General features: G+C 41.5%; 2 protein-coding genes across 4 annotated transcripts; both read right to left on the bottom strand.

Moving 5' to 3' along the window:
- Window positions 1-658: 658 nt before the first annotated feature.
- gipc1 (GIPC PDZ domain containing family, member 1) lies at window positions 659-8564 on the bottom strand. 2 transcript variants are annotated; one of them, XM_057817487.1, is made up of 7 exons: window positions 8337-8564; window positions 7525-8019; window positions 7275-7460; window positions 7022-7202; window positions 4213-4325; window positions 4051-4132; window positions 659-3936 (listed from the first exon to the last, which is right to left on the bottom strand). In XM_057817487.1, exons 2-7 carry the CDS (start codon window positions 7816-7818, stop codon window positions 3785-3787), a joined length of 1008 nt encoding a protein of 335 aa, XP_057673470.1. In that variant the 5' UTR covers window positions 7819-8019; window positions 8337-8564; the 3' UTR covers window positions 659-3784. The 2 variants fall into 2 exon arrangements, with proteins under 2 accessions (XP_057673470.1, XP_057673471.1); XM_057817488.1 differs by lacking the exon at window positions 8337-8564 and having other exon boundaries at window positions 7525-8327.
- Window positions 8565-8829: 265 nt separating this feature from the next.
- Window positions 8830-17511, bottom strand: LOC130904722 (serine/threonine-protein kinase pim-1-like). Of its 2 annotated transcripts, none has more exons than XM_057817669.1 (8): window positions 17044-17511; window positions 14291-15025; window positions 14025-14119; window positions 13905-13952; window positions 12784-13008; window positions 12435-12612; window positions 12183-12356; window positions 8830-8963 (listed from the first exon to the last, which is right to left on the bottom strand). In XM_057817669.1, the coding sequence occupies exons 1-8, from the start codon at window positions 17096-17098 to the stop codon at window positions 8872-8874; spliced, it is 1602 nt and encodes a 533-aa protein (XP_057673652.1). In that variant the 5' UTR covers window positions 17099-17511; the 3' UTR covers window positions 8830-8871. The 2 variants fall into 2 exon arrangements, with proteins under 2 accessions (XP_057673652.1, XP_057673653.1); XM_057817670.1 differs by having other exon boundaries at window positions 17362-17511.
- Window positions 17512-17897: the final 386 nt, after the last annotated feature.

The following is a 17897-nucleotide window of genomic DNA, read 5'->3' as shown; positions in this document are numbered from 1 at the left end:
ACTGTTAGCCCGTTTTAAAAATCCGTCTGCCATCGAAGGTTGGAAAAGGACAGCTAAGTCAGAGCGCAACAATTTGGTGAACTTTATCTGAATCTGAACCACACAACAATGGCATTTAGGCAGCAGCACTTGGGGAGTAATTGTCACGAACTGGGAAGATTGAACTCTGAGGGTTGTTGGAATTAAATGTAAATTAGGGCTAGGCAATCAAAACATTTCCATATCACCCGCTCCCAATTATTATCAAGTTGTACTGAAAAGTTGAGGAGCTACAGAGTAGTTTAGCTATTTATAAACTTCAAACTTAAACAAGAAGCACTCAATGATCTCAAATAAACAGCAATTTTCATTAATGTGTAAAAGGATTCTTCTATTGTGTATTAGGACTAAGCTAAATGGTTTTGAAAAATAGGCCGGTTATGTCATAAACAGCTCGAAACTATCAACACTGGACTCATTTCAAGGGACATTTTGCACTCGGCCAAACTAATAAGGCTACATTTCTTTGATTTAATGTCAGTTATCACCAAAATCAACCTCAGTTTGTTCACAATTAATGATCAATATCATATAATAGGCCCAGCCCTAACCTGAATAGACAAATGTAAAACGGTAAGAAGCACAAGTTTTTAAGAACATAATGGAAAAACAAGCAGTGTTTTGATTAGAACTGCATTATAATTGGACATGAACAGTGTCAAAGTCACATTGGTTGTCAGTGTTCAGTAACATCATCTCCAAAGGGTAAATGACAAAATAGCTGCAGAATTCTGCTTCAGCGTTCAAATATGCTGCCCACAATGAACAACATCTTTTGCTCCAAACAGTAAGAAGCAATGGCAGGAATAGTTTCTAGCGACAGTACATCATTTATTTTGACAGGGAGGCAGCCTCTCCCAATCAAAATGGAATGAACATCTATCACTGTCAATGGCAAATATGGATGGAAAAAAAAAAAAAAAAATCCTTTACCTCCACAACATTGGTTCATGTTTAGACAACACACCACCTCCTTCCAAACATAACACTTTTAAGAAAACGCTAGCATAAAAAGAAAAAAAATGCATGGGAACTTAACTGCATCCATCCCCAAAAAACAAATTAGAAAACCTAACACTACCTCTTTTTAACATGTAGTGTCTATATAAGTTAGCTACCGAAACTAAAACTGCAGTCACCTTGATGACAGCATGGAATGTGCTAATATAACACTACTAGGCAAGCTATAATTTACACAACGACCTTTTTGACACTTCACTTGTTTCCTCTGCAAGTAAAATACAGCAGACAGCAGCTTTGAAGAAAAAAAAAAACATGCTTGCAAGACAGCGAGTGGAGAGGCTTGGTACAAAACAACAATGCAGATACAACAGAGCCTCTGTAGTCTTGGATCAAGGAAAACGTCACCACGACTATGTAACATCGACTTCTGTGTTAGCCTTTAAGTGCAGGTGTGTGCCATGCAAGTTGAAATACAAAACATCAGAGGAACCGTTACCCAAAGAAAAAACATTTAAGACAAGTTTGGCCCTTGAAGGACTGAAATGGCGCTGATAGGGGAGAAAAAAAAAAAAAAAAGATTCCTCACCCCTGTAGGATTAACTTTGCTGCTGAACCTCAACAGCATGCATGTTCACCAGGCTCATCCACCCACAAAAATGTTCATACCCGTAAAGGAATATTAGTGGCACGCGGAACTATTACCATAACAGATCCTAAAAAATTGTTTTTTAAATTTGGTTTTATTTTTGAGGATAAAGTATTCAAGGTTTACAGTGGACCCTCACAACGAGTGGGATGGCTCTCTATTATGCACCATCAAATCCAAACCAATCCATTGTATTCAGGATTAAGGTGAAAATATATATATGGCGGAAAACACAGACAAAACAGAAAAAGCAGTTTCTGCTCTTTAAAATAAACTGCTGTATTTTAAGCGAAAAGAACTGATGTGTTTGATAGAACAATATGTCTATATGCTGCCAAAAGATTCATGGCGCAATAAGTCCCCAAACTATTTTTAATTGATCACTTTTACCCTGGAAACCCCAGTTTAAAGACATCGCGCAACCGCTTTTGTTTCAACCCAGCCATAAAACGAATTATATTTTTCAAAATGTCCGTCATTTTTAGCTTAGAATCGTTAATTGATGTAAAATGTTTCGTTTAAAAAAAAAAAAAAAAAAAAAGACGTTAAAAATTATTCACGCACATATTTTAAACTTTTAATTACGTCACAATGAAAAAAATGGTGTCTGCAAAAAAGTCACGGATATCTACTTCAAAAACTATCGCTTGATTGTTTTTTTTTGTTACGGTCGCATTTTCTCTGATATGTTAGATGATAAATAATCCATCCAAACAAAGAAAAATGGAAAAACAACGTTTAAGAGGGTAAATATATGAAAAAGAAAATTTCGACCACTCCTTGATGTCTGCTATTTCTGTATCGCGACCCTCGTTATATTACCGTGTATCACCCATAAAATCCCAGCTGTGGCCATTCACAGCTGTGTCTTGACGCTCAGTGGTACATGCTAAATGGAGTTTTTGGTTCAAAACAAGTACGCAATAATATCTCGTTAAAGTCATGGCGTCTTTAATTCTGCTCTTTCATGCTCTCAACTCCAGATAGGTTTTCGCTGTTTTTTTATTTTTTTTAAAAAATGCCCTCCTGTTCTTCCCCCAGAGAGTTGAGATTTTAAGCTTTCCAATGATGTATCACACATGCATATCGGACAATTTTGAAAGTTGGCCAAATTGGGGGTGTCAGAGCGGAACTTCAAGTCACCTGAGTGTTTTCCGCCATATAAACACAATATTTAAAAAAGGGTAACACTACGAGGATAACACATCTTAAGAGAATACACTTTTTAGATGAAATTATCCTCTGGTCAAACCACAGAGGTTGTGACTAAGTATTCCTTCACATGCTAACATATTCCAGCATCTTAGGAAGCGTTCTTGTCACGCTTGTATTAGGAGTCCTTATTATCCGATTTATGAACTTTTTAAGATACAAAACATCCTCCGGCTTGCTTTTTATCAGCAGCTGCTTGCAAATATTTGCCTAACGAGCACTAGCTATAGTGGCAGTGAAGTTCACAAGCAGCAGCAGTTTGGCACATCGTCAACAATTCCTGAAATGACTGAATTGCTTGAAATGAAGTAGTGTTCAATATAAAATTTGTTTAGCCACTAGCTAAACTGCCGTTAATAGGGCAAAAAAAAGGCATCAATGTCAGAATATCACCTATCTGAACACAATTGGCAGCAAGACACGTAGTGCATTCAACAATACAGAGTCATGTACTCTTTATCCTCTGTGAAAAATGACTTGTATCTTAAGAGATGTCTACTTCTGTTTTCTATAGTACATTAGTGTAGAACGCTTTTTGAAAATTGTTAAATTCAGGGTACCACTGTATACTTCGACTAAAAATGTATGACATTTTAATCATGTAACATTAGCACTTTAATTTAAAATCCTGAATAATGTTAAAGTTTTCTCAAGATTTTTTCTCTCTTGCCAAGGTGTATTTAAAATTCCTTCACGGGTGGGAAGCAAAGGAAGACAAGATTAAAGAAAAAAAAAGGAAAATAAACACTTCATTGCTTGTTTTCACCACTGAGAATATTTGTCAGGAAAGTCTCTCCCAATGACAAAATAACAAACAGCATGAGTATACAGTATCGTGAATTAAAAAAAAAAAAAAATGTGCAGAGTTTCCAAGTAGTGAATACACACATACAAGTCCATCGTGTTCGGTTTGTCCCGTGCAGCTCACACACGTCCGACCTTGGCGTCCCCGATGGCGCCCCACACGTCGAAGACGAACTCGTCTGGGAAGGCGAAGTCACCCAGCGTCTCATCTAGAGCCTCGGCAAACTCGTCGGGGTTCTTTTTGTCTTTTCCCAGCTCCACCATGGTAGCCGCTGGATGGAATAGATGAGAAGGGAATAAACAAGTCAGTCCATTTTTAACTGGGGCCCACTGTCAAAAATGGATAGGACTTCAAATATCCAAAGAAATTCTGGCTTGTTACATACCCAGCTCACTGTCTCGGATGCCCATGTAGCTTTCCAACAAGTCATCAACCTTTTCAATGGCTTTTTCCTCAAAAGCAGAGGGCTGAGGTGGGTGACAAAACAAAACATGACAAACTATAGATTCGTCATTTAGACATGAATCCGCTGAATCCACAAGCTCACCACTTCCTCTACGGTAGCTGGACCCTTGGAGCGTAGCCGCAATGTTCCCCTGCCGGTGCCCAGCTGGACACCTGACGATGACCTGGAACCCCCGGACCGCTGACTTATCATATCTGCACACAGCCAGGGGACAGTCATGGATAGAAGACACCAATGCTACGCATTATGACAATGTACATAGCTAAAACAATAGTAAAAATATGTATCATCATAAATTCCTTCTAACATTATTCATTATCGTCAATTTTAATCATATTACGAAGATACGCTGTACTGAACTCTACAGTGCTGATATTTCTATGATGCAGAACCACCACTAGATGTCCCTATACCAGCAAGTCGTGGGTGTGATAAATCAACACAAAACAAACATGTGGTGCCTAAATCAAACGCAGTTAACTCACTGGCACCAATTGAAGGCGATAAAAATCCAGTCAATTTGAACAGGAATAGCTGGCAGTGAATGATGTTTCAGTGCCATTGACAGTGGCAGACGTACAATACATACTGGTCCTTCTAAAAAAAAAAAAATTTGCGTATTGTGATAAAGTTTATTATTTTCTGTAACGTACTGATAAACATTAGACTTTCATATGTTTTGGATTCATTACACACAAATGAAGTAGTTCAAGTTTTTTATTGTTTTAATATTGATGATTTTGGCAAAAAAGTCAAGAAAAACCAAAAATCCCTATCTCAGAAAATTAGCATATCATGAAAAGGTACTCTAAAGAAGCTACTAACCTAATCATCTGAATCAACGAATTAACTCAAAACACCTGCGAAAGATTCCTGAGGCTTTTAAAAACTCCCAGCCTGGTTCGTTACTCAAAACCGCAATCATAGGCAAGACTGCCGACCTGACTGCTGTCCAGAAGGCCATCATTGACACCCTCAAGCAAGAGGAGAGGACACAGAAAGAAATTTCTGAGCAAATAGGCTGTTCCCAGAGTACTGTATCAAGGCACCTCAGTGGGAAGTCTGTGGGAAGGAAAAAGTGTGGCAGGAAACGCTGCACAACCAGAAGAGGTGTCCGCACCCTGAAAAAGATAGTGGAGAAGGGCCTATTCCAGACCTTGGGGGACCTGCAGAAACAGTGGACTGAGTCTGGAGTAGAAACATCCAGAGCCACCGTGCACAGGCGTGTGCTGGAAATGGGCTACAGGTGCTGCATTCCCCAGGTCAAGCCACTTTTGAACCTGAAACAGCGGCAGAAGCGCCTGACCTGGGCTACAGAGAAGCAGCACTGGACTGTTGCTCAGTGGCCGAAAGTACTTTTTTCAGATGAAAGCAACTTTTGCATGTGATTCGGAACTCAAGGTGCCAGAGTTTGTAGGAAGAGTGGGGAGAAAGAAATTCCAAAATGCCTGAAGTCCACAGGCTGATTGCCTCCATGCCACGCCGCATTGAAGCAGTCATTTCTGCAAAAGGATTCCCGACCAAGTATTGAGTGCATAACTGATATAATTGAAGGTTGACTTTTTTTGTATTAAAAAACACTTTTTTGTATTAGTCGGATGAAATATGCCAATTTTCTTAGATAGGGATTTTTAGTTTTTCTAGTTTTTCTTGACTTTTTTGCCAAAAATCAATATTACGACAATAAAAGGCTTGAACTACTTCAGTTGTGTAAAGAATCTACTATATATGAAAGTCTAATGTTTATCAGTACATTACATACAATAATGAACTTTATCACAATATGCTAATTTTTTTAGAAGGACTAGTATAGACTAGGGCAGTGGTCCCCAACCTTTTTTTCCACGGAACAGCAATGTGTGACAGAAAATGCCGGTAAATATAAAATAACACGTCGAGGCTAAAAACGAATCTTAAGTGCAGGGAAAATGTCACTCACCATACACTAAATCAACATTTTTTTAACAGCAGCCGTTCCTCAAAGTTGTCGGCAAATACCCGTGGTCAAAAGCATAATGAGTCCTTCTCCAATCGTGAAAGGTTTCTTAGCTTTAGCAATACGGTTCGCCATTAGTTATGATGCTCTCAGTGCACCCGCGTTCGTTGCCTCGTTTGATAGCTTTTAGCCACATATTACACAGAATGGACTTGGTTGCAGGCTCCTCTTCTGGCTCAACAGGTGGCCTTTTCTCTGTGAAAAAGCTGTCCAAAGACATCGCCGCCCACAGCAAACAGCCATCAGCAGCTAAAGTTACTGTTTAAACTGACTGGCGCTGGGCTGCTATAGGTGTGCAAACACCCTAGTAATTGCGGCCAACCACTAGATGGCGACCTATACAAATCTTTACTCAGATTAATCTATAGAGTAGACAGGGATATTGATGTGTCACCCACAGGCCAGATTGAAGTCATTAATAAATCATTTACGTATTTCTCTGCGGCCCGGTAGCAAATGCGCCACGGTCCCCGGTCCGCGGCCCCTTGGTTGGGGACCACTGGACTAAGAGTCTCCCAGTCCAAATGGAGTGGACATCCGTCGCTGTCAATGCGTGTGTTCAATGAAAATATCTTCCTTTCACGAACTACCACAACGCATACTCAGAATAATATACTAACACTGGTGCTAATTTTTTTTTTTTTTTAAATGTAATAAATTGAAAAAATAAAGTGAATTTTTTGTCTCCATCTCAGTCACCAGCAGTTAATGAAAAATTCTAGTACTACATTAGAAAATACTCAGCAACCCAGTTTTTTTAAACGTTTTTTTTTTTACCTCCATCAAATACTTAAATATACCAAATCGAGATAAAATTATCCTTATCGGGATTCCCCCTCCATCTCCCAGCACTAGAGACACATCAAAGACAAATGGGATGACAGGGCACCCTACCAAAGGCTTTGAGCGGCTCCACCAGCTTGATGGTAAAATCCTTCCCCTTGGGCAGCTCCTTGAGCATCTTGGCCACCTCGTAGTGTCTACAGCCAATCAGGCGATGGCCGTTGATAGACTCAATCATGTCGCCCACGTTGATCACCTGGATCTGATGGATGATGCTGCCCTCGCGGATTCGCTGGAGGGGAAAAAAAGTTAACTTGGTGGTTTGTTAAGTCTGCTTCACCGCAACTTTTCCAAAGTGACTCACTTTAATGAAAGCATAACCGGCTCCGTTGTCAGTAATTGTGAGGCCAAGCGCATCTTCCCCTTTGAACACTTCAATTTCCTTCTTTTGGCCTTTAACATGGGCAAATATAAAGTCTTCTAAGCCAATCTGGCCTCCCAGCAGTTTGTCCATGTCCACCTTGTGAGTGTTCAATGTGCAAAACATCACCTGTGGGGAAAGGGGTGGTTTACGTCGCACAGGTCTTGAAAGCGTCCTCCGTATGGAAACTCACCTCAGCCGACGGGATCCCGAAGGCTTCACCAATCTTGGCGTAGAGCTCCCGCACGTTGCTGAAGCCCTCGATGCGTCCGGTGGGGCTTCCGTGTGCCAGTTGCGTATGGAAGATGAGTCGTGGCCGCATGCTGCTTGGCGGGGGAGGCAACCCCTCTGAGGCGGCGCCCTCACCGAGGCCCACCACGACCCCTCCGTCCAAACCCTCCACGTTTAGCCCGGTGCGGATGGGTTCAGCTTCCTCATTCTCCACCAATGGCGAAGCCTTCTTCCTTCTTCCCAAACCCAGCGGCATAGTAGTCTTTCTGGGGGGCGTATTGTCCAAACAGCGGTGGTCCTAGGAGCAGATGTGTTGGGGGTCTATGTCACAGTGAGACTTAAGTGCTTCAGACGAGCTCGAGAGCTGTCTTAAAAGTCCAGGGTGTGGATCCACAAATCCACACATCAGAGAAGTAGAACAGTCCAGTCCAGTAGGGGTGCCGTGTGTCGTCGTCAGCTACAGAAAAAAAAAATGGAAGTAACGCGGAACAAGTTCACTTTGGTGCATAAACACTCCAAAGGCACCTTAGGCTGCTGTGCGAGTATTATATTTTCCTTTTTTGGAGTCACAATTAGCTGCGAGTTTCACACCTGTCTTGTCAGTTAGCACGCTAACTAGCAGGCGTAGCGAAAATTCCCGAAAAAACGCCAAAACAGACTTGTGATTTAAATAAAACGACGTGTGTTAAAACTGAAGTCCTTATTAAACTAAGCAATTTAATGTTTAATTGTGAGCTCAAGCTGGACACACACGACACGGCAGTCAAGTCTTACCCGAGTTTTTAGCCAAATGCTATTAGCCAGTCACCTTAACAGGAAGTTCCTGTTATGAAGTTGTCCACAAAATAAGAGTTTAACAACCCTCCGGTCACTCTTAGTTGTGCCCAATGGGGTTTAAAAGCGACGAATAGGCAAAAAATATGTAGTTTTTGTGTTGGTATGCCGCAGTGAATAGCTAGCCTTTTAGCTTTCCAGCCCTGTCAGGGGTGGAGCCATGACGCGTTCAAGTTCACTTTGGAAATACGATGCATGACTAATTTCAATATTTTTACGAGGGTCACGACTCACGACACGTCAAAGTTTTAATAATGATTCGTGTAGTTAAGCAAGCATAAATACTTGAGTGCACCAGGTTTAACATAGGGTATGTCCTTCCGGAAACACTTTTTTAAAGCAACAAAAAAAAAAACAAAAACAAAAAAAAAAAAAAAGCCCACACCAATCAACTGTTTATGTTTTGCCGGCGTAAATTTTGCTACACTGGCAAAGTCATTATTCTTCATCTGAGGTTGTTTTTGTGTGGGTGGAATCAAAGGAGCCAAGGGTGCCACTGCATCTGCTCCAGAGTGGCTCGCTGATCCATGTCTGATGTCAAGCAGATCCATAAGAAGTCTTTGCAATCTGAGAGGAAACACAGTTTTCTGTTAGCTGCAATGGCGGGGACAAAACATACAGCAGTAGGCATTTTGAAATATTTTAGGTGCCAGTGTACTTCAAGGTGGCAGAAAGTGATTGACTACCACTGACAAAAGCAATGGTGTCATTGGACAAAGCTCCATCTGTGCCATGAAGAATTACAGTGAGGCAAATAAGTATATAGTCAACTACTAATTGTGCAAGTTCTCCCACTTGAAAATATTAGCGAGGCCTGTAATTGTCAACGTGGGTAAACCTCAACCATGAGAGACAGAATGTGGGGGGAGAAAACAGAAAATCACATTGTTTGATTTTTAAAGAATTTATTTGCAAATCATGGTGGAAAATAGGTATTTGGTCAATATCAAAAGTTCATATCAATACTTTGTTATGCACCCTTTGTTGGCAATAACGGAGGCCAAACGTTTTCTGTAACTCTTCACAAGCTTTTCACACACTGTTGCTGGTATTTTGGCCCATTCCTCCATGCATGTCTCCTCTAGAGCAGTGATGTTTTGGGGCTGTCGTTGGGCAACATGGACTTTCAACTCCCTCCACAGTTTTTCTATGGGGTTGAGATCTGGAGACTGGCTAGGCCACTCCAGGAACTTGAAATGCTTCTTACGAAGCCACTCCTTTGTTGCCCTGGCTGTGTGTTTGGGATCATTGTCATGCTGAAAAACCCAGCCACGTCTCATCTTCAATGTCCTTGCTGATGAAAGGAGATTTTCACTCAAAATCTCTCGATACATGGCCCCATTCATTCTTTCTTTTACACAGATCAGTCGTCCTGGTCCCTTTGCTGAAAAAAAGCCCCAAAGCATAATGTTTCTATCCCCATGCTTCACAGTGGGTATGGTGTTCTTCGGATGCAATTCAGTATTCTTTCTCCTCCAAACACGAGAACCTGTGTTTCTACCAAAAAGTTCTATTTTGGTTTCATCTGACCATAACACATTCGCCCTGTCCTCTTCTGGATCATCCAAATGCTCTCTAGCGAACCGCAGACGGGCCTGGACGTGTACTGGCTTCAGCAGGGGGACATGTCTGCCAGTGCAGGATTTGAGTCCCTGGCGGCGCATTGTGTTACTGATAGTAGCCTTTGTTACTGTGGTCCCAGCTCTCTGTAGGTCATTCACTAGGTCCCCCCTGTGTGGTTTTTGCTCACCGTTTTTGTTATCATTTTGACACCACGGGGTGAGATCTTGCATGGAGCCCCAGATCGAGGGAGATTATCAGTGGTCTTGTATGTCTTCCATTTTCTAATAATTGCTCCCACAGTTGATTTCTTGACACCAAGCGTTTTACCTATTGCAGATTCAGTCTTCCCAGCCTAGTGCAGGTCTACAATTTTGTCTCTGGTGTCCTTCGACAGCTCTTTGGTCTTGCCCATAGTGGAGTTCAGCGTGTGACTGACTGTGGTTGTGGACAGGTGTCTTTTATACCGATAATGAGTTAAAACAGGTGCCATTAACACAGGTAACGAGTGGACCCTTGTTAGACCTCTTTAGACCTCGTTTGAAGAAGTTAGACCTTTTTGACAGCCAGAAATCTTGCTTGTTTTTAGGCGACCAAATACTTATTTTCCATTCTAATTTGGAAATAAATTCTTTAAAAATCAAATAATGTCATTTTCTGTTGTTTTTTTTCCACATTCTGTCTCTCATGGTTGAGTTTTACCCATGTTGACAATTACAGGCCTCTCTAATCTTTTCAAGTCGGAGAACTTGCACGATTGGTGGTTGACTAAATACTCATTTGCCCCACTGTACATATACAGTTGTGGTCAAAAGTTTACATGCACTTGTGAAGAACATAATGTCATGGCTCTCTTGAGTTTCCAGTTATTTCTACAACTCTGATTTTTCTCCGATAGAGTGATTGGAACAGATACTTCTTTGTCACAAAAAACATTCATGAAGTTTGGTTCTTTTATGACTTTATCATGGGTTAACAGAAAAAGTGATCAAATCTGCTGGGTCAAAAATATACATACATGGATCTGAAAATGCGAATTATTGACTTGAACAAATCAGGAAAGTCACTTGAAGCCATTTCAAAGCAGCTGCAGGTCCCAAGAGCAACAGTGCAAACAATTGTTTGTAAGTATAAAGTGCATGGGACTGTTTTGTCACTGCCACGATCAGGAAGAAAACGCAAGCTATCACCTGCTGCTAAGAGAAAATTGGTCAGGAGGGTGAAGATTCAACCGAGAATCACCAAAAAGCAGATCTGCCAAGAATTAGAAGCTGCTGGAACACAGGTGTCAGTGTCCACAGTCAAGCGTGTTTTGCATCTCCATGCACTGGCTGCCGTGCAAGAAGGAAGCCCTTGCTCCAAAAGTGGCACCTTAAGGCTCGACTGAAGTTTGCTGCTGATCACATGGACAAAGATAAGACCTTCTGGAGGAAAGTTCTGTGGTCGGACGAAACAAAAATCGAGCTGTTTGGCCACAATGCCCAGCAATATGTTTGGAGGAGAAAAGGTGAGGCCTTTAACCCCAAGTACACCATGCCTACCGTCAAGCACGGTGGTGGTAGTATTATGCTGTGGGGCTGTTTTGCTGCCAATGGAACTGGTGCTTTACAGAGAGTAAATGGGATAATGAAGAAGGAGGATTACCTTCAAATTCTTCAAGATAACCTAACGTCATCAGCCCGAAGATTGGGTCTTGGGCGCAGTTGGGTGTTCCAACACGACAATGACCCCAAACACACATCAAAAGTGGTAATGGAATGGCTAAATCAGGCTAGAATTGAGGTTTTCGAATGGCCTTCCCAAACCCCATTGAAAACTTGTGGACAATGCTGATGAAACAAGTCCATGTCAGAAAGCCATCAAATTTAACTGAACTGCACCAATTCTGTCAAGAGGAGTGGTCAAAGATTCTACCAAAAGCGCCTAATTGAAGTGAAAATGGCCAAGGGACATGTTACCAAATATTAGCGTTGCTGTATGTATATTTTTGACCCAGCAGATTTGATCACTTTTTTCTGTTCACCCATAATAAAGTCATAAAAGAACCAAACTTCATGAATGTTTTTTGTGATAAAGAAGTATCTGTTCCAATCACTCTATCAGAGAAAAATCAGAGTTGTAGAAATAACTGGAAACTCAAGAGAGCCATGACATTATGTTCTTCACAAGTGTATGTAAACTTTTGACCACAACTGTATGTAACATGAGGGTGAAAATAGTTTTTACCTTGTGACAGCACCCGGTTCAACGTGAGCCCCTTGAAAAGGAACATTAGGGTGTCAAACCGTTCGGTTCCATCCAACAACTCAAAGAGCAGTGCCCCCAGTTGCCATACAGTGGCCGGGCCGGCCTTGTACGGCCGCTTGAAGACGTATTCTGGTGGGGCGTACCGTAAGGTTCCTAAACACAAAACATTTAAGAATGGCAGGAGCGATACGATCATTTTTCCACACCATTTGAACAAGAAACCATCTTTACCGGCATATTCTCGATACGGCTCTTCGTTTACGAAGCAGCTGCAGCCGAAATCTATCAGGCGCACTCTGGGGAGACTAAAGGTGGCCTCCAGAAGGATGTTCCTCTGCTTCAGGTCCCGATGGAAGACGTTGACGGCGTGCATTTTGATGGCAGCGTCCACCAGCTGCTTCATTATGTTCTGGAAAACACAAAGACACATTTGGGAACTGAGTTTCCTTTGTTGAATTCTTGGATCTAATTGACTGCGATGGACGTCCAATCCATTTTGATATTTTGCTAGTCAAAATGGATTGGACGTCTATCACCATCAATGGTTGACTGCTAAAGTTAGGATTTCAAAATTCTTTACCCTTGCTTCATACTCCTCCAAGGGCCCAAGTTTGTATTTCGTTCTGAACGTGAAGAGGTCCACAGATGGTACCGGTCTCTCCATGACTAGAACCAGCTCCTTTTCCATGTCATACGTGTCCAACAGGAGGACTACTGCCGAGGACCCATCCGCGTTCTTTAATGAGGACGCTTGGAGCATGAGCCAAGCTTCTAAGGGAACCTTCTGGATCTTTCCATTTATGTACTATAGAATGGGAAACACAAAGTAGTCGACTATCTAAACATATGCATTAACCCCCCAAACATACACAGAGATTAAGGGGAGCCGGAAATGTCATTGCTTGTAATTGACTTTCCAATATGAGTTTAAAATTAAGACTTTGCCGGTAAAATGTAAAATATTTTTATAATGGGTCGAAAATAATTTTCAAACAGATCATGTGACAAGCACCTTAGAGGTGGTCATTTGCTTTGCTTAGCCAAAACCACCTGAGGACAGAAGAAACAAGATGGATGTACGTACGTATTTTTTTTTACTACTAAGCGAGAGCCAAGAATTGAAGATGTGGACCGTGAAACGCAAAACGGTGAGCAGAGTTTAGGTTTGTCCCACCAAAGATGCTAATTGTACAACAAAGCCACAACAATATTCAATGGCAGCCTGATTTAGAATTCCCCTAAAAAGTGACGGGAAACAAAAAATGCTCATTTTCAATGTATGATTACAAATACTCCTAGCTGGAATATTAAGTCAAAAAGGATGCCGTCTCCTGTCTTGCCTGCCGCCATTTTCAAACTTATCATGGTGAGGATTCCTTTTGCAAGGGTGTGAGCAACTAGAAAAACTTGGCATTAAATTGGATATCTCCGCGGAACGCAAAAATCAGCGTCTACGTCTCCACAGAAAAACACACTCACAGAGCTGGGATGCCCGTATTTACGAGCATGGGCTAAGCTACTAACCGGGATATATATTGTAATTTTATTGCTGACACCGCATTTCGGGGTCATCAACATGTTTAGCCCCCTACCCCCAACCACCCCCCACACCCCCACAAAAGTCAAACTCTGCCTATGCACCCAAAGGCCAAAATGAGATGTCCACATACGTGGATGCCAGGTCTATGTGAACATACTCACCAAAAAGACGCTCTCCACTTTTTCAATGGGGATGTATTTTATAGCCACCTAAAAATAGAATAGTATGTTAAATATATGCATTTACATTTGTGTTTGCTTGACATTGTGGTTAAGACTTACAGGAAAACAGTCACTTTTCCTGTAACCAGCATAGACGGATCCAAAGCCCCCTTCCCCGAGCTTCTCCAGCTGCTGATACTTCTGCGCGAACAAGGCTAGGAACAAATATCAGGTTTGGCAATTTGATTTAGGAGAAATTGGACAAGGACAAGAGAAAGACTTTTGGGAGTAGGGACTTGATCACAGTCAACCACAGTCAAGTTTCATCCAGACATTGAATTTAATAAGGTTAAGAACGTACACGAACTTCAACAGCCCGATCTTACCTCTGGTAGTGTCAGGCTGTTGTAAGGCAGCCGGGCAGCATGGGCATGCGGTCGGGAGGGCGACAGGGGCTTTCTGGGGGGTGGTCTTAATGGTCTGTTTGCTTTGCTTCTGGGCTTCTGCTTTGGTGCTGGACTTTCTCTTGGTGGTCAGTTTGGTTAGCAGAGCTTTAACGGACACTTCGGTCACTTCCACCTGCGGCTTCTTGGGCCCAACGGCCACTTCGGGTTTAGCGCTGTATTTGGTGTTCAGAACTTTAGCTAGCAGGGCCTTGACGGATAATTCGGTGGTGGGTTCTTTGGCCAGGGGATCCTGTTTGGTGTTGGACTTGCGTCTGGGCCTTTTGGCCGGCGTCGGCTGGGCTGAGACCTCAACCTTGTCCACGCGTTGCTCCTTAGCAAGCGGGGGCGACTCTTGTTTAATTGCCGCTTTACGTTTACTAGTCCTTTTAACCTGCGGTACATTCGCCGGCGCAGCAGCGGCTTCCACTTTGGGCACCTTGGAGACCGTCTCCTGTTTCGGGGTGGGTTGGCACTTGGTTCTTTTGACCGGCGCCACCTTCTGGGACGTCCCGGCGGTCTGCGCCACTTCCAACGCTGGCTGTTTGGATTCACCAACAATGGAAAGGGTCCCGCAAAACTTTCTCACGGGCGTGGCTCGGTTTCTGACGGTCTTTTTGTCAGGTTTCAACAGCACGCAGCCTTCCATAAAGGGGGTGAAGTTTCTTTTATCCGTCACTAATTGGAGAGAAATCGTAAACACAATGGCGCTTTAAGAAAACAAATGAATTTCTTTTTGTGGCCATCCTCATGACTCAATTTTTTTTTTCTTTTTTTTTTTTTAAATCACGTTTTGTGAAGTGTATTTATTTTAATCGTGGTAATAACCAGCAATGAGCAAATTACCTAATGCGGTTGTGGTTACTAATTGTGACACAAAAACATCAAAGCAGAACAATAAGGTGCTTCGAAAATAAAATCAAAACTGCTAGGTCACAGACTACTGTAGTCCACACTTCATATTGAAGTTTTTACCTTTTAATGACATTCACGTATTTTTTTTAAAAATGAAAATGTCAGTTTGCAAAATAAAAATAACACTCTCGCCTACCTGAACTGTAACTTATTGGTGTACCATGAAGTGTGCAGCTATGTTAATGTCCTATTGTCTGTGATAGACATCAAATCCATTTCAATTAAATAGCAGTGGGTGAGTTAGTAATATAACTTTTTTTGCATAACTCACAAAACATCATTTCAAGACTTGGTTTTACTCAGTGTGACCAATTAACCAAAAAATATTTATATTCTGTTATACTTCGATATTACTTGACTGTACACCCTAAATTGCTTCATGTCCTTAACCCTTTCAGGAATTAATTGTGATTTTTTTTTTCTTACGTTTTTAATTCATTTATATAGGACAGGGGTCTCGAACCACCAGCTCAGGGGCCAATTGTGGCCCACAGCACAATATTTTGCAGCCCCCATTTGACATCGAATTGTAGTATTAGCGTGTATTAAAAACATATATAGTGGTGCCTCTACTTAAGAATGTCTCTACGTACAGAATTTTCAGGTTACAACACACCTCAACGGGAAAATATTGCCTCTTGTTAAGAAAGAAATTTCAGGATACAAAAGGCAAAAATACAATATGGCTGGTACTTGCAGCTCCCAGAGTTTACTGAACGTAACATAGCTGCTCTACAATTGGCTATTGCCTAGCATTCCTGACATCCATTTGGCTAAGACGGACCTCCACTGTGTGTGTATGTGTGTATCCCAGCGTCCTCTTCATTTGCTCCTCGTGTTCCGACAGCTTTGCATGAGTGTATTAACTTATATTCTTTATTCTTGGTTTTTTACATTATGCACAGCTCAGATTTTATGTTTATTGTGAAATAAATAATTGTAACATGTACTTGTTACATTTTTTGATGCTTTTTTATGCATTATAAAAGATTGATGTCTAAATTTGTGGGGGAAAACACATTATAAAAGATTGATGTCTAGATTTAAGGGGAAAACACATCTCTGCTTACAGAATTTTCAAGTGAAGAAACCACTTCCAGAGTCAATTAGTTCCGTAAGTAGATGTATCACTGTATATAACAAATTTATAAATAGTAATAAATAAAAAGTTTTTTTTTTTTAAATTTTTTTTTTAAGTTAATTAGGAAAAGGCCACGAGTAATTAAAAAAATCTAATAAATTGGAACAAACTGTCCATCTGTATTTTGCTCTGGGAATTTAATGTATTTATTTATGTATTTATTGTTTTATAAATCTCTTGTGACTTCACATGGCTTAACCCTTTAGCTGCCATTGACAGAAATAGACGTCCAATCCATGTTAACTGAGAGGGGCTGGAAGGGATCGAATGATGATCGAAGAGGTGTTTTCAATATTAATTTCCCTCTTTTCCTAACAACCTCAACACGTATTCTGTGACCTAGGCTGGCAGTGAATGAGTTAAACTACGTAATAACTTAAATAGCTATCCACTGATATGACCACTGTCCCTGAAAGGGTTAAAATTAGGTTGCATTTTGCTCCATGCTTCATTTGCACAAGCAGATGAAGTTAAATGCATTCAGCGTACATTTTAACTATTTGTAATTAAAATATATATATTATTAAAAATTATTATGTCTAGAATGATGTTCTCGATTTTTCCAAACGTGATGGAATCCCTTATCGATGCAATTTTGACGGTCTCGATTTGTGGTCCATTTTTCATATGTGCAACTCACCGGTTTGGATTTTAGCTGGCACGAATTGAAAAGGCTGAAAGTTGTCCACGTTCATGTCGCCGTTGTCGCCTGCGGATTGTGCTCATTTCCCGAGTGTAAACAAGCAACCCTTTGCACATAATGCAGAGACTGTGTTTTAGAGGCTTGTACTTTGCGCGTGCTGGAGTTTAGTCATAAAGGGGCTGCGATCACAAACACGTCAAAGGCACCTATGCGGCCCCGCCTGGACTCGAACAAGGGCCCGACGGCCGTGACACAAGCTGGCGACTAAACGGTGGAAATTAAACCGGTCTGGACAAAGGCCATGAGCGCCGTCACCTTTTTCCTCGTCGTGATGGCGCTTAGGAGCTTGGCCCGATGCCGAATTGTTGACGTTCCAATCAAAGCGATCAAGTAGCAACCTGGCGCTCTATCAGAGACTCTTTTGCTCAAACGTGGGGGCTGTTGTTACAGGATGTCACCTGGCTGTCTGTTTGGGACTGGACGCGTTGTTAGATACACCTGCGCAGCAATGGAAGTCATCCACTGTCGTTGACGGCGATAAACGTCCAATCCATTTTGCCTGGGGGAGTCTTGAGTCTGGGAACTGAAACACCCAGTGATTTTTGTATGTGTTTGACAGCTATTTTAGATTAATTTTTGGGTGAAGAATGAACCAAAACTGATTTCAGTTTTTCTCAATCATGTCAAGGTTTTTTTAACTACACTGCTGGCCAAAAGTATTGGTATCCCTGCAATTCTGTCAGAAAATGCTCAGTTTCTCCCAGAAATTGATTGCAATTACAAATGCTTTGGTAGTAATATCTTCATTGATTTTGCTTGCAATGAAAAAACACAAAAAAGAATCATGTGAT

This window comes from Corythoichthys intestinalis, chromosome 16, assembly GCF_030265065.1.
Source record: "Corythoichthys intestinalis isolate RoL2023-P3 chromosome 16, ASM3026506v1, whole genome shotgun sequence".
In the NCBI taxonomy this organism is placed as follows: domain Eukaryota; kingdom Metazoa; phylum Chordata; class Actinopteri; order Syngnathiformes; family Syngnathidae; genus Corythoichthys; species Corythoichthys intestinalis.
Note: the sequence above shows the minus strand (reverse complement) of the source record. Positions and strands in the feature narration are given on the sequence as shown.